General features: G+C 36.0%; 1 protein-coding gene across 1 annotated transcript in view; it reads left to right on the top strand.

Annotated features, from left to right (window-relative positions):
- The window catches only part of Ndc1 (Nuclear division cycle 1), a 44,427-nt gene extending 24,622 nt beyond the window's left edge, over positions 1-19,805 (top strand). The window contains exons 5-10 of the mRNA XM_089105802.1: positions 523-692; positions 3,647-3,824; positions 8,302-8,558; positions 12,215-12,430; positions 14,152-14,258; positions 19,632-19,805. Of these exons, the coding sequence (XP_088961928.1) occupies positions 523-692; positions 3,647-3,824; positions 8,302-8,558; positions 12,215-12,430; positions 14,152-14,258; positions 19,632-19,701 (998 nt within the window). The 3' untranslated portion in view covers positions 19,702-19,805. The remainder of the gene's footprint in view (positions 1-522; positions 693-3,646; positions 3,825-8,301; positions 8,559-12,214; positions 12,431-14,151; positions 14,259-19,631) is intronic.
- The last annotated feature ends 6,019 nt before the right edge of the window (positions 19,806-25,824 follow it).

The raw sequence follows: 25,824 nt of genomic DNA on the forward strand, positions 1-25,824 counted from the left end.
CCCATCTACACCTTGAGCGCTGCCCCCTCATACTTGCGGGGCCATATTTGATGATCAGAAACTGTTGATGACTTTTTTTTTAATTTCGATTAACCTCGTACTTTCAAACTCTACGATATATATTTGTGGCACGTTGCTGTTCTAACTAACGCTAATTAGTTAATTAACATTAGTTAACTAATTGAATACTATTAATTAATTAACTTATAAATTAATATTGATTAAGTTAATTAAGTAATTAAAACATCAGCTAGTTAAATTTCTAATTAGTTCTAAATAACAGTTGACCTACTGTAATCATATCGAGGTATTGTGTCCGACTTTTTTTAGGTCTGCTCTTCTGCGAAGCACTGGCGTCTAGATTTGGAGTTGGATTGGATCCCGAAAGTTTTCTATCTTTGAAAACTTTCAAAGTTAATTACTTTGAAAATAATTAACATCAGCTAGTTAAATTTCTAATTAGTTCTAAATAACAGTTGACCTACTGTAATCATATCGAGGTATTGTGTTCGACTTTTTTAGGTCTGCTCTTCTGCGAAGCACTGGCGTCTAGATTTGGAGTTGGATTGGATCGCGAAAGTTTTCTATCTTTGCTATTGCCTGCTTTCTTTTTTCCTGTTTTCCTTTCTGGATTTTTTGTATATCTGGCGCAAAAAGTCTCTTTTTTAATGTTTGAGCATTTTCAGACTCAGGTGAGTTCTTTTTTAGAATATCTGAAAAGCTTTCCTTTCGGTTACGTTTAAGCTTTCCTTTCTGTCATTAATGTTTAAGTGCTACTGAGGTCTGTTTTTGAATAAATAGCTATGGTGTTTAAACTAGAAGATCGGAATTTTGTTGATACATTACTAAAACTACCAGAAAAGGGAACACGTTACGTTCTGACAAGTATCACCGACATAAGGAAGTACAGAAAATTCCTCCTGATTTCACATCATGGTTTTTACCATGACGTAATAAGGAATGTTTAAAACTTGAAACTTTTTGCAATCAAAAACGAACAAAAATTAATTTAAAAAAATAATAAAAAAATGGCATAGATGCAATATATCAGGCACTGAATAGGATATTAAGTTGAAACTGCTAGGGAAACTTGGGGTATTTGTAAAAGTTCATAGTTTTTACTGTTTCATTGTTTGTGCTTTATTTAAGACCTGAGCTTTATTTGAGCTCAACCCGGAAGCCATATTTTTGGAAACGACCTAAGAGTATAGGAAGCTTATAAGAAATAAGACCCTAATTCGACACCGAGAAAAAAAACAACGCAATCCAATGCACCTCAGTAAGATCAAAATTAGTTGTAAAAACTAAATAAGAAATTAGTTGTATTTATTTTATTATCACTTTTTCTTTACTTTTTTTTTGTATTGGACTTTTGCCCAAAGGGAACATGATTATATTTTTCACATTTTACATTATTTTAAATATTGTTTTACTGAGTCTTTTACTTCTGGGTTTTGTTTTTAGGTTTAGTTAAATTCCATATCGTTATAATATAAACTTAATTTAAAATTATCTGAACTTTTTTAAGTTATTCTTGGCTTTTGTTTATTCCGGAATTTTTAGTTATATAATCAGTGGGACGAATAGCTTTTAATTTCTGTTACGCCACTGCACCAAAAATTCAATTCTACTCAGTATCCTTCTGAAATAACCTTGAGACCATGAGAAGGATAACGAACCCCTTAAATCTTGCATATTATCAATGAAATAAGATCCAGGAAACATGACCCAGTTTTTTTAAGGACAGAGAGATATGGAAGAAAGATGCCCAGAGATATAATATATAAATCTGATGATCTATCTTTGTTTCGCTTCAAGATGTACAGCCATAATACTAGTACCTATAATAAATCACTTTTGAGCACACCTGAGTATCATAAGTAAAAGATGGCGTTACAGAAAGTAGAATAGCCAAGGCACAGGGTTCTTTTACACATTTGAAACAAGTGGAGAATAGGAATGTCAGTCTGCAAGTTAAGACTATAGTATGGGAAGTCAGGGTAATGACAGTGTTCAAGTATGGTTCTGCAACGTTGGTGCTTCTAGTGGCTGAAGAGGATATGTCAAATGCTTTCTTGATGATAGTCTTGGGTACTGGGTGCTGGGCCGGGAGTGCAATGCGTGGCTGGGGGCAAATCATCCGACGCTTCTCGTTTCTTCCCCCCCCCCGAGATTTATTCTGGTACCCATTCAGAGCTGGGTCGACTCTGGTTGAGCTTAAAGGGTCACACCATTGACCCCCATTCCCAACCAAATAACCATTGACACCAGGACTCGAACCCTTAGGGTTTCAAGTCTGGAGTGCTAACCACTAGGCTATATATCAAACAATAAGTTGTATGAAAAATGTGGTTCAAATCTACTTTTTAGAGCTATAGTGAACGAAAGGTTATGATGGCTAGACCATGCTTTACGGATGAATGATGGCAGATTGCTAAAGATTGTGCCTTTCGGTCATCCATCCGGGGCCAAACGAAGAGAAGGCTGTCTTGACTGGAATGGGTAAAGGTCATGAAGACGAATTTTAATGAAACTGGAACTTCACAGGAGGAGGGTAAAGAGCAACACTTTAAATAGATTTGGATAGAGCCATATTTTGCACAAATGTATTCACTTCAGGCGGCTTACGCAGCAGTGAATATTTAGTAGTAGTAACTGCTTAGACATCCAGTTATCTGGATAATCTATCTTTTACCAAAAATTGTTTCTGTTACCTCCCTCTAAGTTTTTCTGGTGATCTTAAAGGAATTGGAAAAAATCCTCAGCATTTATTGAAGCGTGGTTTGTTTTCCGAATCTGCAGGGTCGAACGGCTGCCCCAAATGGAACCTTGGTTGGCTACCTGGGTAAAGGGAGGTTTTTATTTAGTTGAAGATATTCTAAATGGATCTGAGCCCCAAGTTTTAAATACTTTCATTTTAACTCCTAAGCCTTTCAAAAACGTTTTTGGCAAAAGCCACCTTTTTATATTTGTCTGATCTGAACGTAATTTTTTAGGGGGGGATAAAATATTTTGAATATATCCCCGTCAGCTTCTGAAACATCGACACATTTCCCCTAAAGAATGGGTGATTAAGGGAGAGTTTTGACCACGCGAAACCTCGTGACTTGATTTTTGTTTCTTTTTTTTCCTTTATTCAGATTATCCGGTGATTGGCCTGAAATTATAATTTTCCTTGAATCTCGATGTTTATTTATTTCATGGTTTGAATGGTAATAATTTTCGATATGAGTACTTCATAACATTTCTCTTAGAGAAAATTAGCTTTTTTGCATATTTCATATTTGTAGTGTTTTTCAGGGATTTTAATTTAGAATTTAGCCTCCGTTTCTCCCTTAAAGTGGGATTTTGCACCACAAGTCATTTGGCCTATAAACTAATTCCTGAAACTGTCATTCGTGTCCATCAACTTTCCAACTTAAAAGTTTGTCGAGATAGCTCGAACTTTTGGAAAATTTGTCGCATGTAAACCTGAGAAGTGTGGAGTGACAGTGGAAAATATGAAAAGCAATGAAGAAAAGAAAAAGAAAAGGCAGTCGAATGGCCAGTTTTTGAAATTAGAGCCCATGTGTATTCTTTTGTGTTCTTGCTCAATATTTCATCTGCCTAAAGAGCTATCTTAAATGTTGCCATAATGTTTTTTCAGCATATTAGAATACCAGTTGGAAGTCCCAATCTTGACACTGAACCCAAAGATAGACTTTTTTATGGATTGTCTCAGAAAAGCTGCTCATTGTTTCAGCTGCTGGCGTTCCATGATTTAAAGTATCTTGCAGAAAATGATGCATCACGAAGAAAGGATCTATTTAGTTTGAGCACTCCAGGTATTTTACCTTCGTTTTTTCTTTTCTTTTATGACTAGAAATGCTTCTTATATTCGGCACTTCGAATTATTGTAGATTAAACATTTCCAGAAGAATATTCATGATTGATCATTCGAAAAAATGTCCAAGTTCCTCTCTCTCTCTCTCTCTCTCTCTCTCTCATCTCTCGCTATTTTAATTTGGTTTCTTATCTTATGTTTTATATTCAAAAAAAAGGTTATAGTTTCAGAGGCAACGCTATAGCGTTGCCTATAGTAAAGGCCATACGACCCGAATATTTTATTGTTGTTTTTTTTTTTCAGAGGCACTTCATATGGAAGGGTTTGTCGTATAAACTTCAAAGGGGGCTCGTTCGATTGGAAATTGAGAGTTTTAGTGCCCGTTTTAAGGGTCAAAAGTGATTGGAAGGCAACTAACACCCCTTCCACGCCCACCAGTTCCCCAAACACATCCAATCAAAATTTTGAGATAGCCATTTTGTTCACCGTTGTTGATTTCCAAATAGAAATTAAGTTTTTGAGGAGGACACTCCCCCACATCCCTCAGGGCAAGGGTTGAAAGTTCTCGCCCTTTTCCCCAAAACCCATCCGATAAAAATTTTGAGATAGCCATTTTGTAATAGCCGAAAGTCCTAATAATGCCCTTTTTAATAGTTTAAAGTGATTGGAGGGCAACTAACCCCCCTCTCACGCCCACCTTTTCCCCAAACGCATCCAATCAAAATTTTGAGATAGCCATTTTTTTTCAACGTAGTTGAAAATTCAGGAAATTAGTCTTTGAGGATAACAAAAACACACACACCCTTCAGGGCAAGGGCTGTAAGTTAAGTTATGCCCTAGGGGCATATAAGGTTTTTATAGAAAGTGTTGTCATAAAAACTTCAGAAAGGGCTCATTCAATTGGAAATTCAAATGGCTAGTTCTTTTTTAATAGTCAAAATTGATTGGAAGGCAACTAACACCCCTTCCACGCCCACCATTTCTCCAAACACATCCAATCAACATTTTGATATAGCCATTTTGTTCAATATAGTTGAAAGTTCTGAAATTGTATATTTGAGCAGGAAACTCCCCCCACAGTCTTCAGGGCAATGGTTATAAGTCATGCCCTGTGGGCATATATGGTTCTTATGGAAGGAATGCTCGTATAAACTTCAGAGAGGGCTCATTTGATTGGAAATTGAAAGTTCTATTTCACTTTTTTAGTGTCAAAAGATATCAGAGGGTAACCAGCCCCCTCCCCCCAAACCCTTTTTTCCCAAATACATCCAATAAAAAGTTTCAGATAGCTATTTTGTTAAAAATAGTTCAAAGATCATGTAACGAAAATTCCGGTGTTGACAAGACCCCCAGGGCCTGGGGGCAGGCGTTATAAGTTATGCCCTGGGGGCATATATGGGTCTTATGGAACGGATCCTCGTTTTAACTTCAAAGAGGGCTCATTTGATTGAAAATTGAAAGTTCTAGTTCACTTTTTAAGAGTCTTGAAGGGTACCTTGAAGAGTCTTGAAGAGTCTTGAAGTCTTGAAAAGAGATTGGAGGGTACCTAGACCCCCCCCCCCCTCCACGCCCTTTTTTCCTCAAACCCATCCGATAAGAACTTTGAGATTGCCTTTTTTTTCAATAGTTCAAAGACCATGCAACGAAATTCCGAGGTCGACACAGTCCCCCAGGGCCCGAGGGCAGGCGTTGTAAGGCATGCCCTGGGGGAATATATGGTTCCTAGTGAAGGGATGTTCGTAAAAACTTCAGAGAGGGCTCTTTTGATTTGAAATTGAAAGTTCTAGTTCAGTTTTTTAGAGTCAAAAGAGATTGAAGGGCAACTAGCCCCCCCCCCCCACGCCCCTTTTTCCCCAAATGCATCCGATAAAATTTTGAGATTCCCATTAAGTTAAAAATTGCTCAAAAGTCAGATAACAAAAAATCAGGTGTCGTCACAACCCCCCAGGGCCCGGGGGCAGGCGTTGTAAGTTATGCCCTGGGGCATATATGGCTCTTATGAAAGGGATGCTCGTATAAACTTCAGAGAGGGCTCATTTGACTGTAAATTGAAAATTCGAGTTCACTTTTTAATAGTCAAAAGAGATCCAAGGGCAACCAGCCCCCCCCCATGCCTTCTTTTTCCAAACCCATCTGATGAAAATTTTGAGATAGACATTTTGTTAAAAATAGTTCAAAGGTTGGATAAGAAAAACTCCGGTGTCAATACAACCCCCCAGGGCCGGATAAAGAAAGATAATAAAAACTCCTGTGTCGACACCCCCCCCCCCCTCCCCCAGGGCCCGGTACAGGCGTTGTAAGCATTGTTCTGGGGGCATATATGGTTATTATGAGAGGGATGCTCGTATAAACTTCGGAGAGGGCTTATATGATTGGAAATTGAAAGTTTTCGCTCACTTTTTAAGAGTCAAAAGAGATCGAAGGGCAACTGGCCCCCTCTCCACGCCCTATTTTCCTCAAAGGTCGGATAACAAAAACTCCGGTATTGACACAACTCTCCAGGGCCCGGTTGCAGGCATTGTAAGCTATGTCCTGGGGCCGTATGTGGTTCTTATGAGAGGGATGCTCTTATAAACTTCAGAGAGGGTTCATTTGAATGTAAATTAAAAGTTGTAGTTCATTTTCTCAGCGTGAACAAAATCGGAGGGCAACTAGCCCCTCCGGCCCTCCACGCCTTTGGGTTTATCGGATGGATAAACCCATCTGATAAAAGTTTGAGGTGACCATTTTGTTAAAAATAGCCCAGCCATCAGATATTAAAACTCAGGTATCGGCACAACCCCCCAGGGCCCGGGGGTAGGCGTTGTAAGCTATGCCCTGGGGTATATTAGGCTCTAATGGAAGGGATGCTCGTATAAACTTCAGAGAGTGTTCATTTGATTGGAAACTGAAAGTTCGAGCTCATTTTTTAATAGTCAAAAGAGATCCGAGGGCAGCTAGCCCCCCCCCCCCCCCCCCACGCCTTCTTTTTCCAAACCCATCTGATGAAAATTTTTGAGATAGACATTTTGTTAAAAATATTTCAAAGGTCGGATAAGAAATGCTCCGGTGTCAATACAATCCCCCAGGGCCCAGGAGAAGACGTTCTAAGTTATGCCATAAGTGCATGTATGGTTCTTATGAAAGGGATGCTCGTATAAACTTCATAGAGGGCTCATTTGATTGGAAATCGAAAGTTTTAGTTCGCTTTTTAAGAGTCAAGAGAGTTAAGCAACTAGCCCCCTCGCCCTTTTTTCCTCAAACCCATCCGCTACAAACTTTGAGATAGCCATTTCTTTGGAAATTGTTCAAAGATTAGATAACAAAAACTCCCCCCAGGGCTGTTGTTTTTTTGTGTATTTTCCTTTTTTTGTGTATTTTTCTTTTTTTGTCTCTCGGACATGGAGTCAAAATATTCGGATTTTATTATTTATAGTTAAATTTTATTTTGTTTTTTTACTGTTTTATTTAAATTATACCCGTTTTTCTCTCTTATGTTTGTAACTGGACTAGCCAATCTGAGTGTGGATTGCATGTACTAAACAAATAATTATGTTATTCTTTCCTGGTTGATAACAAACATAAGTTAGTTTTCCTGCTGGGGAGGGGGCTTCTTTAGGCCAATATCAGGAAGATTCCCCTGCCCCTTTTTGATAAGGAATATGACGGGTGTTTTATCAGGGAAACTTATTACGGGCTTGAATTCCAATTATTTTTAGTTTTTTGTCACAGTCCGGTGGGGGGATCCTATGGACCAATCTCGATGGGAGTGGAAATGGGGAATTCTCCCTGCCTCCCTCGTATGTGTAAATATGGCTGCGAAAATGTTATGCTAAGGTAAAATATGTGTGCATTTGGTCATTTTAGCCTATCCCAGGCCTAAGGTTGAATTATTTTTACGTGTTTTGTAGCAAAACTAAAACCAAACACTTGAAGCCAGAAGGATTTTTAGTGTTTTATATCCTCCGGTTTTTCAGGTAGATGGTAAAATTTTCATGTTACAAATTTATCGCTTTAGATAGTATTCCTATGTCTGGAGATAGAAGGACTTTAGAACTCTGGCTTCTTGTTTAGGGTTTCAGGCTGATGAGAAGCGTCATTTTTTGTATATTTTTATTTCGAAAATCCGTCTTTCGATGCTTTTGTGCTTTTTTTTGCGTTTTTCCTTCTTTTTTTCATGATATGACAGATGATTTCAATTTTGAACTTTTTAAGGGGAGATCTATTAAGTTTTATCTCCTCCCTCTGCTCGCTGGGGTCGACAGTTCGTGTCCTCGGCTCTCAAATAGGACAGACTCGAACTTTTGGTCACATGCACCTGTCATCATGACGTCACTTTTCCAGTTTTGTCTTCTTTTTTATTTCTATTCGAATTGTTACCCATATTTACCTTGTAGCTCTAAAATTATTTTACAAATGGTTCATGTTTCTAGCTCGAATAGTTTAGCTGCAAATTTAGTTTTGATACTATTAAGGATTTTTCATTTTGAACTTTTAAGGTGGAAATCCTTACAATTGGAACGCAATTTTGGGTGTTTGTTTGGATATCATCAACGAGTTTACGCGAAGAATAGATCCCAACGCCCATCGGGTGGCTGAGAAAGAACCAGCCAAGGACTCCGCGATTCGTGGTGAAATAACACCATGGCTCTTAAAGCCGAGAAGTTTAACGAGTGTCTATGAAACAAGCCCAATTAAAATCGCCGATAGTGCCACAAAAGAAGAAAAAGGTTTCTTAGAAACTTTGAAAGAAAACGTAAGGATTTAATTATTAGTAAGGGATTTTTGAGCTGACATGAATTATTTGTAATGGGGGGAGAGGCTATCAAGCGGGAGAGTTTTCTAAACGCTGATTCTCCATTAGATTGTTACGAATTTAAGATTTCACCTGCGGTAGAACCGAGTTGAAGTTTTATCTGTTTCCACCGATTCTAAAGTCCACCGGGCACGTACTGCATGTATTTATTTATTTTTGTAACCTCATATGTAAGATTGAGTAGAGTAACAAAAAAAGAATACTAAACGAAATTACACAGAACTCTCGATATACGCTGATGCTGAAATATTACAGAAATACACAAATCCAAAGAAAGCGGGCAAATAATGTGGAAAAAATATGAAATCGTAGGAAAAGTCGTAAAATTTAGGGGTTCTTGGGAAGGGGGTGTCGTGCTTAAAATTTTCTTACCTAAGAAACTACTGATTCTACTCTTTGGCCATCAATCTAAGGCCAAACAAAAAGCAGTTAATCCCGAATGGGATTGGGAGAGATCGTAAGAATGGGTCTTAAGGGAATTATAACTACGTGGGAGGGGGTAAAGAGGAAGGCTTTGAATGAGTTGGGATAGAGGAAGAGCATGCGCAGCTGTGTTGGCTTTAGACGGTTTTGCACTGCATTGAGTTGTTAGTAGTAGTAGTTATTAAGGAACTACTTACAACATGGTTTTGAGGTGAAGTCTGTCCTCTTCACTTCCGATACTAACGACAAAGATTCGAAATACCAAAGGCAATACCTAACTTAAAAACACTAGGGAAAATTGGGAATTCAGTTTTTAATTAAAAACATCTTCATATGGAGTTAAAGGTAGTAGCAAATGCTAAATTTAAGGAAATTGGTGTCTTTTACAAATAAGCTTAAGACATATGGCACCAAACACCTTAAGAAGGTGTGACAATCCAGCACGATTGTCAATGCTTGAATTTTTATTGACGAAAAGCGCTGTCAAATTTAAGTAAATAGTTTTACATTTTTATTTTCCCATTTCAGCGTGGTGACACTGATGAAAATGGGGTGTGTCCCTAAAACTTCATAATTTTGAGACACCTATAAATAAATATTAATAAATCGCTGTTTTCGGGTATAAATAGGACTAAGAATCGGACCAGGGGCAAAAAATATTTTCATTTGACGCCCTTAGTACCTTAAATTTTCTAGGGTGCAATTTTAAATTTTCTAGGGTGCAAATTTTCTAGGGTGCAATTTTAAATTTTCTAGGGTGCAAATTTTCTAGGGTGCAATTTTGCGTTTGTAGAATTTGACTTGATTGCCGAATTTTACCCATGCCGGTCATTTTTTGAATAAAGTTTAAAAGAAGACCAAAAAAAAATAATAATAGCACGTTCCCCTTTTTCTTATGTCCTAATAATAAAGCGTAGAAAAATATGGCAATATAAAAAACAATTTCTGGTCTTTTGTTTTTCCATTTAAAATTTAACCGCGGATAACATTAAAACAAAAATAGAAAAAAAAATAATTGAGTCCAACTTGATTGAATGCTGAAATCCAAGATGCCAAATCGAGGAAATCCATTTTCACATTTTTCTGGAATAATGTCAAAGCACTTGATGGACTCTTACCATTGTTTATTAGACTATTTTGTAAAAATAATGATTAATATTGATACCAAAAAGTGGATAGAGTATTTGAAGTAGTAAATAATAAAAACATTATAGAAGCCAATTTCACTAAGTCCATTCTAAGATCCATTTGAGTACATTTTCTTCACTAAAAGACATTAAATTTAAAAAAAAAACAAGTTTTTTAAACTGAAAGTAAGGAGCAACATTAGAACTTAAAACAAATAGAAATTATCACGTGTATGAAAGGGATTGCCCCCTCCTCAACACCTCCCTCTTTACGCTAAAGCTATTTAGTAGTTTTAAAAAAGCTTACTATTGTTCTAATTAAAAGGCCCTTGTGTTTCAAGAGTCGTTGTTAAAGAATTGGGGCAAAATTCAAACTTTAGCGTAAAGTGTAAGGTGTTGCGGAGGGGCCAATCCCTTTCATACACGTAATAATTTCTGTTCGTTTTAAGTTTTAATGTTGCTCCTTACTTTCAGTTAAAAAAGACTTGTTTTTTTAATTTAATTTATGATTGCCTTTAAATAATACGGGGAACCCTGTTTCCATCTATACACAGGAATCCCCATCCCCACGAAAATATCTTCAGAGCAGCTTGGTCCCGATAAAAATATACCCCTGACCGTTACCCTTAACAACTCCCTACGTACAATTGAAATGCGAAAGAGAACACACGAAATACGAGAATAAATGTACACGGAACTTCTGGCAAATTCCCCCCCCATAGTAAATTCCCCCTTGGAAAAACCCACAGCAAAAAATTCTCTTCCCCTCCCACCGGAAAATGTATGCATAGGCTACTTCACAATAACAAATACTTTGTGTAAAAAATGGGCAAATTTTATGACAGACCTTTCCCCTGAGGCTGTGGGGGGGGGGGGGTCATTTTATATCCAAAGGCATAGCTTTTGGGCCTTTCAACTATGATGAGCAAAATGGCTATCTCAAAATTTTGATCCGACGACTTTGGGAAAAAGGGGGTAGGGGAAGGGGCCAGGCTGCCCTCCAATCTTTTTGGTCACTTAAAAAGCACACTAGAACTTTTAATTGTTATTCGAATGAGCCCTCTCATAATATTCTAGGACCACTGGGTCGATACGATCACCCCTAGGGGAAAAAAACAAACAAACAAATAAACACGTATCCGTGATCTTTCTTCTGGCAAAAAATACAAAATTCCACATTTTCGCAGATAGGAGTTTGAAACCACTACAGCACGGTTTTCTGATACGCTGAATCTGATGGTGTGCTTTTAATTAAGATTCTAATACTTTTAGGGAGTGTTTTCCCCTTTCTTCGAAAATCAGACAAATTTTCTCAGGCTCGTAACTTTTAATGGTAAGATTAAACTTAATGAAATATATATATTTGAAATCAGCATAAAAAGCCTATTCTTTTGATATATCTATTGGTATCAAAATTCCGTTTTTAGAGTTTCGGTTACTATTGAGCCGGGTTGCTCCTTACTTACAGTTTGTCACCACGAACTGTGTGATGGTCAAACGCTTTTATATTGTTAAGATTTTTCTTTCAGTTGGTTGGTACAAGAAAGTCAAGATTTTAGGTGGTTGTGACCCTCCTTTTAATTATTTCTGGTATTCTAGTCGTTTTAAGTTTTATTTGATAACGGATTTTAATTTGTTAGGTTTCTTTTATTATTCCGTAGTATTTTGTTTCATTTTAAATTTTCAATTGATTATTCCTTCATTAAATTTTGGTTACTTTGCGAATGCTTCCTGTTCGACTGATAATGTTCATTGTCGCATGTTCTCTAGCCGTTGATTTCTTTGTGCATGTTGTCGCTGTAGCTGTTCATTTTAGTTTCTGTTCATTCTACTTTCTCATTTTCTAGTTCACTTTAGTTTCTGTTTGACTGATTCTACGTCTGCTTTTAGGTTTCGTCTGTTTCGTCTCCTTTTATGTTCTAATATATGTCTGCTCTTCTTTAAAACACTTTTTAAGAGAATGTTTTATAAATAAAATTTCAAAACAAAATCATCCATATTCAAGGTAGATTCGAAGTCATTAATTTTTTCTACCTTTTCTTATAGACTTACAAAAGAATGATGGAAATCCGTTTTGTGGCATACATTTTTGGCATTAACGATGTCGCAGATTTACAAAATGCGTTTTACGAGTCAATGCCGGTAAAACTAAGTGTACACTCTCTGAGTCATCTTTGCAGTGCTGCCAAAGAAGAAGATGAGTATGGTGTTGTACAAAAGGATATGGTCCACATTATCAAATCCTTTCTTGATCTGCAGGCTGTAAGTATTAAATCAGTCTGAATTAATAATTATCTCCTTCAAGTTCTGTTTATCAGTAGTTAATTTTTTGCAATGAAAAAGGAGTATCTAGTCTGGTTTATTCACAGTGCATTCATCTAGCGTGTATAATAATAATATTAATTTATTTATACCCTCTTTACAAACATAAAATGCTGAGGAGTAAATAAAGGAAAAAGGAAAAAAATACACACGCACACTAATAAAATACAACATAGGATATAAAAAAGATGGAATGAAAACACCTCTGGGTTTCTATGCCCAGAGTATACTCTGAGTATACGGATGAGTTTCTTTTACCCTGTGTCTCACTCTCAAAATCTCTAGAATTTGCAATTTGGCTTATAGTTTCTTAGATCTTGCAAATAAATACCAATTTTTTTCACGATGCTACTCCTTCTCCCCCCCCCTAAAATTCCAAATAGACTGCAGCCTCAGTTCCGGACTAGTAAGACCTTCTCAAGATGAAGTTAATAGTTCTGGATCTGTACTGGTGGAACCCACGACGTTGGAAGATAACTATCGTATTGACATTTGAATTGACGAACTCAGACGTTTTAGGTGGACCTCTTAAGAGTTTCAGAAACTCATTTCTCAAGGTTAGGAAATATAAGACTAGGGCATATAGAATTTATTTATTCGGTTAAGAAGGATGGGATACATAGGCAGGGAATAAGGCTTAAGAGGAGTAAGGAATCTTCTAAATTTTGATCAAGCTGAGAAGTTGTTAACGGTAGAATCCTAATTTTCCTCTCGAACTGCTGTATGTCCCCATAAAACTGTCTGACGGAGAAAGTAGGGTTTGGATGAACTTTAAATACATTTACAGGAACAAACAGGCAAGATAAGTAGAAATATTGCATTTTTATTTGGGACCTTTAATGCCCAGGTTGGTGCAAATAGGGGTAGATGGTGTCCTAGCCTAGGGTATTTGGTAAAGGGAAAGAAAATAGTAATGCTAATAGATTGTTACAATTTTGCGGATACAATAATCTACCTGTAACAAATATGGTGTTTGGTCGCAAAATGGCCCAAAGTTAACATGGCATGTGGTTTTAAAAAGGGAAAGGATGTGTCGGCAAATTTTCTTTTTTAGATTAATAGTTGACTCCATTATGGACTGGCATTTGATTCAGCTGATAGAAAAACTTCATTGAAGGTCCTATTCTTTGCATGGTATACCAGATGAATGATAAGTGCTATTTAAATCTAATAAACTACTGTAAACTACTACGTGGAACTCACTACAGCACCAAGCCGCATGAGGCCAACACAACTACTCACGCTCCTCCTCCATCCCAATCTATTCAAAGCCTTCCTCCTTATACCCTCCTAAAAAGTTCCCATTCCTGTTAAATCTTTCCTTACAAGGTAAAGGTTTCCTCCCACCCCAGTGGAGGATGTCCTGCTTTTCTTTTCGCCCTAGATGGCTGGTCGACAAGGATCCTATACTTAAAATGTAATCTGTTGAGTTTTTATTTTGGTTTGTGAACATTTTCTAGTTCTTGCTTTATATTTTTTTATGTCTGAAAAAGAATTTCTAGTTCTTAGTTTTTTCAGTTCTTTAAAACTTTCGATATTGGTTTCATGTGGTTCTCTCTCGAAACTATTGATTTACATCATAAGAAGTATTAAATTGAATACAGTTAATGCTAATCATAGTTTGGGAAGTGTCCCCTTAGGTAATTAACCCATTTTTTTAGGCTCTCGAGAGACAAACTCGAATTCCGATCCATGAACGCAAACCGTTATTGACCGCCGTAAGATCAGCTATTTACAGAATTACTTACACATATGGCAAACAATTGACGTGAGTAGAATATATTTTCATAAATTATACTATATAAATGGAATGAATTCTGGGGGGGGGGCACAAGAAGAGAACAGTATAGTGTTGTTGTTTGTTTTTTTTTACAGGCTTCGCGGCTCCATCACAGGTGATGATATGCCGCTAGTCCTGGTAATTACCTCATTTTCCAACACTGAGGTTTTGTTATACCTTCTCTTGAACACGTCAAACGAAAGATTTTCTGGGATTACCTCTGCCAGCAAGCTATTCCATGTGGCGACCGATCGCCGGGCGAAACTCGTTTTCAGATATTCGTGGCGGGGAGTACCCTACTTAAGGTAGAACTGACAAGCTGTACTTTGGCGAGTTCATCGCAAGGGCTTTGTTCTCTCGGAACGAGCTTCGATAGCTCCTCTGATAGAGGGTTATACATATACTTGTAGAAAACCGACATGGACGCCACGTCGAAGCGTTCGTGGATCAGCTGTGGGTTTTAGCTTTCGTGTTACCAGAGGTTGCTGGACGAACTGTTGGATTTTGAATCCGTTGGAGTGGAGCGATGTGGCTTTTTGGTGCACCAGCTAACTTTTACCATCATATCTTGCATAAGACTGAAAAGCTGACTCGCAAAGCTAATTAAATCCATGCAGAGGAAAAGGAATTTTGGACGTTCACAGGTGAATGTTGATATTAACCAGATTTTTGACTTTCACGGTAACATATGCATGAGTCTCTCCCTTTAAAAAAAAAATACTCCTTTCAAAAACTTTCCTAGCACTACCTTTTTTAAAAAATAAGGTAGTGTTAGGAAGTTTAGACGGCAAAAAGATAGGTTTGCGAACTCTTCCCACCGAAGTTGGAACCGTTTAATCGTACTGAAAAGGGTAGAAGGATCAGTGTCTACTCATTACTTCTTATTTGAAAATAAAAATTGTTTACTTGAAAATCCTCTTGACTGGCAGAATAGACGAATAATTCACGACGAAAGATTTAGCTGAATGGGGATCTTGCGGCTTAGGTGCGTGTTTTTGTGAAAATATGAATACCGTGCTAAAATACGAGTTCTTTTTACAATTTTCGGTCTTTTTTGCATAGCTCGTTCTGAGCATTTAATGCAAGCTCAAATCTGGTAAAAGAAAAAAAAATACCTGTTATTCTGAAACTTATTGATGAAATCCAGAGAAAGGGCTACCGTGGTCCTCGCGCTACCTATGGGTGATTGATTTAAAAAAAAAACGGTGGAAAAACTTTTTTTTCATAAATATATCAGTTTATAGCCTAATAAGAAAAGGTAAACGAATTTTAAGGAAGTCCGCGGAAATGTGTATAATACTGGTTGTATGTACTATATAATTTTACTGTACGTGGGGTATTCAAAAAAATATGCGGAATTTTATCATTCCTTACTCATTTTTATATTATAATGAATCAGTTTTTCAACATAACCGTTACTTTGTTACTATTAGCTTGTAAAATAACCGTTATAACTTAACATAAGCCGTTACCTTGTTCACAGAAATTCTCGTATTGAATAGTAATCTATGAAATGAATAACATTTTATGCTTTGCTTTTTATTTACGTTATTTAATAATTTTTCATTTTTTACTACAATGACAGAGCAAAAAGAAAAGAAACTTCTAAAAGAGCAACTGTAAAAACACAAATTTTTTGAAAGAAACAGAAAATAAGAAACAAACTGTGATTGATAGTCAGGCTAATCTGCTGCGTGTCATCAGCGTCTCAAACCAGAATTGTCAACAAAATTGAGAATGCAAGATGAAGGGCATCTGTCTCGTGGCCGGATAATGTAGTCTCTGTAGAAATTATGGGATGAAATTACCCCTTGACGGGCACCTCTGCGAAGTGGGATCAAAGCTGATTTTGATTCCAAATATTCTTTGATTTAAAATGTAGCTTGTTACTTTTTGTGAAATCATTTTAGCCATGTTGGGTGAATCGTTTAGGCATCAATATTCGACATTTCTTTAAAACTACATGTATGGACCAAAACATGGATCAAAAACGTTTCATACGATATCTGCGTTATTAACAGCATCGCGCTGTTATTAATCAATTAATTTGTTTGAAGCCCGCTTACAACAATGCAAGCAAAATCGGGACATTGAAAAAAAAAATCAAATAAATCCTTAAGATGCGACAAACAGAACATGCAACAAGACATACTTATTATCACAGGGCCGTATCCAGGGGGGGGGGGGGGTACCCGGTTTGAACCCCCCCCTCCCGAAATTTTTGACCGAGTCAAAAATTAATCTAAAAAATACTTGTAAAGACAAAACCTTACCAGAAAAAATATTATGCTCCCACACTAAATCCTGTTGCATTTTGTGGGTAAACAGCTGTGCAATCGCTTACGCTATTACTAATTGTGTTCCTAATTTACTATCCCATTAATCCTAATTTACTATGCAAGGTCAGGTAAACATGGAGTTACCTAATTGTCAATTAGCTAAGCCCACGTTCACCTGACCTTGCATAGTAAATTAGGATTAATGGACGCAACGTAATGTTGCTCGAGGCTGTTAGACAAAATCCACTGGAAAAAAATCGGGTAAAACCCTCCCCGAATAAAAATCCTGGATACGGCCCTGTATTATTATTAAGCTCAAGGAGGGATATTGAAGGGCACGATTAAGTACTTTTCTATCCATCATTTTCCTAATTCAGGTACACCTGAAACTGGTTCATCGATGTGATATTTATGCAAAACAACTGGGTTTCATAGATACAATGGAAGGTCCAGTGGAAACTTAAGCCTGAACGAACTTAAGCTAGACTTAGGCCTGAACGATTACGAAGCTTATCTGTATTTGTAAGCCAGTGACACTTGGGAGTGCAACTATTGAGAACAAACTAGCCAAAATGTGTTTTGTTAAATTTAAACTTAATGGCTACCAGTTTTGCGCAACTCAAACGTAGACCGTGAATGGCTAGGTCATCCACGAGATACTTGGCTTTCGATTTAGTAAAAACCTTTTCTCCGACAATTTTTACGGAAAAGGACTACAGGTGGGTTGACGAAGACGATTTAGAAGCAAGAAACTCAGTTTTGGATGGGTTGAAACTCAGATTGGTGTTTGCCAAGGATGTTAACTAGAGGATGTACAGCCTCAAAAGTCTTTTGATCCTTTTTTTATTTGATTAGGCCAAATAAAATATTAAATATCGTTAATTCCTTGATTTTTGAAACCTATTGGACGAGATAAATTTTTGTTGAAGTGGGATTTGCTGCTTTTGCTTAGAACTAGCATCACCAATCTTAAAACAAAATTGCTCTAAAAATTGAGCTGTATTTTTTTTAAATACGGAATTTGAGCTATAAAAGGCTAAACAATGTTTATTTCAGAATTCAAAGCAAGTTTGAATGAAATTTGCTAAGGAGAAACTGCGGAAATGAAAGGCTTAAAAATTTCACGAAACAAAAGATTAAGTAAGACCTTCATAAAGAGACAAAGTAGGCCTTTTTGGCCTGAGCCTCGGCCCAATTTGGTTAGTACATGATAAGAGATAAAATATTACTTATAGATAGAAAGACTTATAGAAATAGGTATAAGAGAGATATATCGAATAAACAAGAATAATAATATACAGACGTTTATAATAATAAGAGACAAAAAAGAAATAGTTAAAATGAGTACTTAGGATAAAAGCTGATTTTAAAATGCTCCTATATCTCAAGCATTTAAATAGGATGGGAGTGAGCATGGAGCCAAATTCGATTTCTTATTCTTGTTTTATTGAGAAATTGTTGAGAAAGAAGCATGTTCCAAATTTTTATTGCAAACAAAATACCGCCATCTATTTTGTATCTGAAAGTGAAAGCACCTGTTAATGAAGAAAATGAATGAAATCCCTTACCATTGGCATAGCTGCCAAAAGATCTGCTGAAAGATATCTGAATATATCTAATAAATATGAGGCAATCAAGCCAGTAGCTCTGTAGCCCACAGAGTGAAGCAGAAGGAAAAGGGCTAAATAGTTTTACTGAAAAGCCCGCCTGCTGTTAAATAGAAGAAGAAGAAGAAGAAGCTGCCTAAATCAAAACAATATTTTTATTTTTGCTGCTAATAGCATAAAAATCTAATGTAAATGCTTTTAATGTAAATGTAACAGTTAATCAAAATATAATATACTAGTGTTTTTCTTTGTATTAAATGATCCGTTCAGAAGCCAATTTGAACTAGTCCGTGAAAACCAAAATCAAAGAATGAAATGGTACCTTACTAGTTCTTATTGCAATGGACCTAATATCTGGAGAGGAAAAAGTTGCGCGTTTGTTTAGGTCTTTACAGTAACAGGGACATACAAATAAAACTGTTTTTGTCCCTTGGGCCCATCTTAGGTATATCCTTAGCTCAGAACCACAATTTTCAGAGACATTAAACTGCACAACTATATATGGAGGGCTTTGTCCTTAAAAACTGAATTCCCAATTTTCTTATTTTTTAAAATATATTTAGCTGTGTAAATATCCATAAACTAGTACAGATTCCATTTTCGCTCTACTTGGCACTTTAAGTAGGGTAATGTACCAGTTTTCATTACCTAAAACATAGTTTCGGCTTCATGTAAAGGTAGGTCGACGCACTGTCTAGTAAGACTCGAGGAAGACCTGCCATTGCATAGTGCATGCCCTGGAAATTTGAAATACTTCTTATAGTCTTTACAAACAATTTTGCCATCCCGTTTTTAATCACCGAACTTAGGTGTTCTCATTGAACCACCCACCGGCTACTATTAAAAATTCAATAATACTACCGGTAACTGGTCAGTTAAAAACGGCGTCTGTAAGTTAATTCTGGTGAAATGGTAGTGGTGAAACAGTATATCTAACGGGTGGTGTAGAAGGAGTCCAGGAAATAGCAGTTAAAATTATCCTTGCAAAAAAGCTGTTGATTACAAGTATGCTCTCGATTCTTTAGAGACTGGAAGCCCTAAAAATAAGATAAAATATTTCGGAAAAGTCTCCAAAGGACTGCATTCATGTTTCATGATGAAAAACCAAAGCAGGACAATTTAGCCAAGTATCGGGGTTTTCAAGAATTTTCCCAATAGAGTTGATAAGGTAAACAAGATAATTTGAACTTGAAGTGGATTTGAAGTTACTGAAAGACCTCGAGTCGGTAATAACTACGCTTTGTTCCTTTAGCCAATTTGCAAGGAATCCTTTAATAGTTTCCTAAAGCCATTTTCTGAAAGAATAATTATAGCCTCTTGGGGTATTTTTATAAAAGTAAGGTAGAATTTGTTTTGTTAATCTGCTTTCTCAAAGGAAAGCAGATTAACAGTATTTTTATTCTATTTTAATTTTTTAATTTAACGGTATTATAATCTTTTTTCGTTCTCTTTTCTACAGCTTCTTTTGTTTTCAGGAGTCTTAATCTTGAAGACGTATATCGCAATCAGCTGGGCTCATATCTCAATTTAAGAATGATGGGCTGAAAATTGCATTATTGATCAACTATGCATTAATCTGATTCAAAGTAACTTGAGAACCTTAAAGTATCTGTAATTTATCGTTGGTAATAAAGCCTTTTGTATTCCTGTTTATGTTTTCAATTTTATAATTAAAAGCTATTAAATTAAATTTTTGTATTCATGTATTAATAAAAAAAAAACGTAAAATAAACGACCTGCCTTTAATGACTAGCCTCCCAAAAAATAGTAATAATTGAAAATTAGACCCTAAAAAAAAACCGACGAAAATCTAGCTATATCTTATATCATTGATCGTCACTGGTGATGACCTTGAACAGTTGAGAACTCGCAAAATACTATTATGGATGTTTTAGCACCTGGTTTTTATTTAAGTTTGTCAAAAATATAATGTCTTAAATTTCCTATTAAACCACAATTTCGAAAAAGTTATATTATTTTAATAGTTTAAGGTTTCTTCAAATTATAAACCTTGTTAAAATAGTAAGCAGGGGAGGGATGCTATTCTGTTTCCCTTTCTTTTTTATTCAGGGCTGAACTTTAGGAGTTGGATTAAAAAAGTAATTTTGGTAAAAAAAAAAAAAAGAGTATAGAATACAGCACTGGACTATACAGTCCCTACCGACGGGGCTGATCTCTGGGTACTTGTATGATATACGCCCTACCTAATGCTCTTCTAATATGTCTTTCTTACGCTCAATCCTAATAAAGTATACCAAAGTAAGATAAAAATATAATACTTTAGAAACAAATCTGGGGTATATATTTGCGCAATGGGGGGGAGGGTAAAGTATAGCGGGTCTGCATGCTTAATGTGTTAGGTACAATTATTCTGCATATTATGTAGTAAGGACTGTTTTCTAACTTCATACTGTCCAAATACTATACCCCCCCCCCTTAATGTGCAAATATATAGCCCAAATTATATATTTTCCATCTGTTCTGCCACTTCTCTCTTTATTGTCTCACGCTGAGCTGAAAGAAACTAACGAATAAAAAACGATCCTATAATGCGTCAATGAATGAACAAGTGATAGAGGCTTTTCTCTGTGGGCGAGAGAGGCTATAGAAACTAAAAAAACATATGTTTGTTAATCTTTCAATAAATAGAAACACGGGAAATTTAAGACCCAGTTTATGATATTCTTTTGAAAACGGGAATTAAGATTTTACATAATCACCAGGGGACGAGATTACCTACTAGACCAAAAAGAATTGCTTCAATAATAGCTAACAATAGGATTATTTCGCAACAAAATAATTTACTTCATTATAATTTTTAAATTTTTTTACTCCGTTGCTTTCGTGTTCTCATCGAAGTAACTCTAATAGCTCTGTGACCACACGTGGATCGGTTGCGACAATTGTATTTTATTAATATTGGTGGTGGTTTTATTTGTTTTTGTTGTATTTTTTATCTTTGCTTCTTTCGTGCTGAAGAAGCCTAGTTTACATACAGGAGAAGTATCCGCGTTGTTTTAGTTCTTTCATCTTTTCTCTTTACTGGTCGCAGTCTCCTTTGTTGTCTTTTCATTGAGTTTTATCTCTCTGTTGTTTTTTATAACTATTGATACATCAAAAGAATTAGCTCTTTATCTTGATCCCAAATATATAAAATTCATTAAGTTTAATGTTACCCATTAAAAGCTACGATTTTGAGAAAATTTTTGAAAAAGGAGGAAACACCCCCAAAAAGTTAAGGTATCTCAGTGAAAATCGTAACACCAGCTTCAGCGTATCAAAGAACCCTATTGTAAAGTTTTCAAGCTCCCATCTGCAAAAATCTGGAATTTTGTTGTTGTTGTTTTTTTTTTGCCAGGAGAATGGAGCTCATTCCATTGTATATTGAAAGTTCTAGAGCCCTTATAAGAGACCAAAAAGAAAAGGGGGTAAATAGCCCCCCTCACACGCTCCTCCTCCTCCCCCCCTAACTTGTATGATCAAAATTTTGAGATAGCCATTTTGGCCCATTATTTAAATATAATGCTGTTATTGGGATATATACTGACATTTTTGGCAAAGGGTGGTATTTTCTGCATTGGGGAGGGGGGATTTCCGTGGGAAGGACAGTTTCCGGGGCTGAGTTTTCTAGGGGAAATTTCACAATGAGGAATTTATCAGAATTCCTATAGGAAATCCTTTTTATTTGTCTTAGTTTCCCTTTGGCGACTTAATTTCACACGTGAAAAAGTTGTGGGAGAATTCTCCGGTTGAAAATTTTCAGTAGAGTTGAAATTCTCTAGGGGTTTCCTATGAGGGAGGGATTTTCCGCAGGAAAAATTATCCGCGGTAGAAATTCCCTATGGAGGAATTTTCCATAGGAGAACCTTTCCATCGTGGAAGGGGGTAGGTGATTTCCAGGACAAATTTTTACGGAGGAGAATTTCCTGCATGATTTCAAAACGAGAGGAAATTAAATAAAAACAAGTTGTTTTTCAGATGAAAGTAGGCTCTGGGGAGTTTTTTCAGGCGGAACTGTCCAAGGAAATTTCTCAGGGGTAGTTTTCAGCGAAAACGGAACTGTGTGGAGGAATTTCCCAGGGGGGATTTTACACAGGAGGAACTATCTATGGAGAAATGTTACGTGGGGGAGGGGGTCTCGGAAGGGGGGAGGTGGATTTCCTGCCATTATTTGAAAAATTATTAGAGATTAAATATAAAAAAAAGTTTATTTTTGACTGAAAGTAAGGACTGACACTAAAACTTGAAACAAACAGAAATTATTTCGTCTACGAGGGATGCTGCTTCCTCCTCAATACCTTGCTCTTTGTGCTAAAGTCTGACTTTTTGTCCTAATTCTTTAAGAACGACTCCTGCAATACAAGGGCCGTCTAATTACAATAAGAAGCTTTTTTAAAGTACTAAAACACTTGGCATGAAAAGTGAGAGATTGAGGAGGGGTAGCCCCCTCGTTTACGAAATCATTTTCTGTTTGTTTTAGCTTATACTGTTGCTCCTTACTTTCAGTAAAAAAAACTTTTTTTTTTGTTTATTCAATTTTAAGATCTATCTCACGTCATTATCCGTAATTTGTCTTTCATTCGATTATTCCATTCCTGTGCTCTATTTTTACAGCGTATTTCATTAAAAAATATTTCTTTTTTTTTATTTTAATATTTGATTAAAGATTATCAGTTTCCGTCTTTCATGTGACACAGTTTGTCGCTAAGTGGCAAAACATTTGGAATTTAGAGGATTATGTACAAAGTATTCTTTTCCGTATCTTTTTTCTTCTTTCTTGAAACGACCTCACAATCTCATGTATTAACCAAAGACTTGAACTCATCGAATCTGTAATAGTATTGAAAGAGCCAAAACAGTTTTAATTTGTTTCAAATGTTGCATGCTGAAAACTGCGGGGGGGGATACCTTCAGTCGTTATTTATTTATTTCTAACGTGGCTGAGAACTTTAGCTTACATCAAAGATTCTGAATGAAGAATATTTCTAGGAAACATTGAGTTGAAATTATATTCTTGAACTCTTGCAAATAAGGTCATATTTCGCTTGTTTTATTTTATTGCTCACTGTTCATCTTTGGCAGAAATAAAGTAGGTCAAGCCGATGTAAGACCAGTAAACTCGATAAGCGAAAAGCTTATTTAATGTCAGAAACAGCGTTAATTTCTTGGTTTAAAATGAACCGATTTTGACAAAACAACGAAAATGCAAAGGTAATGAATTTCGCATTTTACCATATCTGTTTCAGAAAATACACTTGGATTTTGGAAAGAAGAGAAGAATAAGATTGAAATTTATTCTGAAATTTGACCAAATCCTCAATTTTTTCTTCAAATTTGCGATACGATTTTAGATTTTGATTTGGCTTATACTGTACTTAATAACTAGACATCACTTAGAGGCTTTCTTCCCAAAATTGATAAATTGTATTGCTGATTTGTTGACCTTCATTATCGGATCTTCGAATTTGTTTCGAAATCGGATCAAAATTTTTTACTCTGAGATCCACTGTATCTGCTTTGTTTTTTTCTCGGATTCAATGTTGTTTTGGACTTTTGGTCCAAATGTGACTAAATCTCAAAAATTTTGGGTTACTGCCTCCCCCCTTTATGATACCCCTACCCGTTAAAATGGAAATAGAAAGCATGATCACCTTGTACTTGCATTCATTGCGGTGTCCATTGTTAAAATTTTCTCTTAGTTAAGGCCTCCAAACTGGGTTTAATTTAAATGCTATAGGATATTTGCAAGTAGTAGTTGTCTATTGTTTTTCTTCCTCTTTCCCCAAACGAACTGAGACCGAAATCTTCTGTGCTCTGCTGCACACAAAGAACAAAATCTGCTTTGCTATTTTCACAAATACTTGGGTTGGGAAGTATGATACTATAACTACTGGGTTTTTATTGAGTACAACAACAGGTATCACAAAAACAAACACGGTGGCATTCGAACGCTAGCGTGTTTTGAAAAGCAAGAGATACAAGAGTCTGAAAAAAGACTCTTTATCCTACAGATTTTTGAGTGTTGCTGATTGTGTCGCGTTTTCCTCAAATTTACGCGTATCATTATCTAGTACGTGCTGTTGAGGTTCTAAAAAGCTTTAACAGACGTGTCTGTTTATTCAGATATGAACGATATGTCGCTATGGGTTTTTTGAAAAGATTTGGCGTTAAAATCAGGTTTTCGTCACGTACAATGCAAAACATTTCGAAACTTTTTGTACAATCAAATTTTTCGGCACATTTTGGTTTTTTACTTCCTCCTTTTCGAATCAGGTATTTGTTCCATCCTTTATTTTATTGAAACCTTTCTTCTTAATACAGCTATTTTTTAATCTGCTGTTCAGATGGTACACATTAATCTCTTGCAGAACAATTTTGGTAGGAAAACTGGTACAATTCGTCTTAAAGCAAAAGAGTCGACAACGCTGGTAAAAGTCGTAATTGAGTAATAATTGAAATCAAATATTTGAAATAATGTCATGCGGATCTCATGAATCTTTAGGTTGAATTTCTTTCTAGTTTGCTTTTGCACTGTAACTTGTTTCAGAACTTTAATTTGTAGTAATATCCTATATTATTGGCTCTTCTGAAGGAAATACAGCTGCCTAAAATCCTAGATGAGGGGTTGCTGTCCTTCTTTGAAAGCAGAGATGAAAATGAATGGATCCCTCATAAACAAATTCATGCCTAAATGAGCTCATAGGAAGGTGTTTTGAAAATTTTTTTTCCACTTTTTCCCCCTCCAAAAAGCACTGACCTTTGATGAACTGGTAAATTTTTCGTTATTCATATTAGGGTAAGACACCCAGTAGTCGGCCACCTGCCTATTCTTGGACATAATCTTTTATACTATTTAAATCACTATTTACAATGAGCCGTTTGTATGTCCGAGTTTAGGCAGAATTGTCACTTGTTAGTAAATTCAAAAATAGGAGGCGCTGTACAAGTGGAACTATTTGAATTAGTAACCTACTTGTTCAGAAATTCTTCAGAAATTTTTTGATACAAAAATTAAGTTTCTAGGTGGTATAATACAGTAATTAGAGTAGTTTAAATGTCAAAAAGTTTTCAAAGTGATTAAAGTGTCCGACTACTGGGTGTCTTACCCTATTAACTTACAAATAAAATAAACATACTGTTCAATGCCTTTTTTATGCTCTTTCCAAACATAATAATCATTTTTTTTTTTAAATGAATTTTACCCCAGACCCCTATATATACCAATTCAGGGTATATAGCCTATTTGCACATTAGGGGGATAGGGGAAAAGTTTAAACTTACCTCTCATTTACATCAGAAATAAAATTTACCCCCACTCCCCTAATGTGTAAATATATACCCTGAATTGGTATATATAGGGATGGGGTAAAACTCATTTCCGACAAAAATGGTTACTATATTTGGAAAGGGCATAAAAAAGGGATCAAGTGGTATGTTTACTTTTTTTGTAAGTCAATAATCTGAATAAAAAAAAATTTACCAATGAACTTAGGCTATACAATTTTGTGTTGTAAAAATAAAACTAGACAACAGTCTAGGGTAAGAATCCCTAGTTTACAGATGGTGCCTAGGCTAATCCCAGAATCCTGATTAAAAATATCTTTCCTAAGCATGGACATCCACCACATGGCTAATATGGGAGTAAAGTTCATTTGTGATGCAAATAGA

This window comes from Artemia sp. Qi Xiang Cuo, chromosome 20 (assembly GCF_049724085.1).
Source record: "Artemia sp. Qi Xiang Cuo chromosome 20, ASM4972408v1, whole genome shotgun sequence".
Lineage (NCBI taxonomy): Eukaryota > Metazoa > Arthropoda > Branchiopoda > Anostraca > Artemiidae > Artemia > Artemia sp. Qi Xiang Cuo.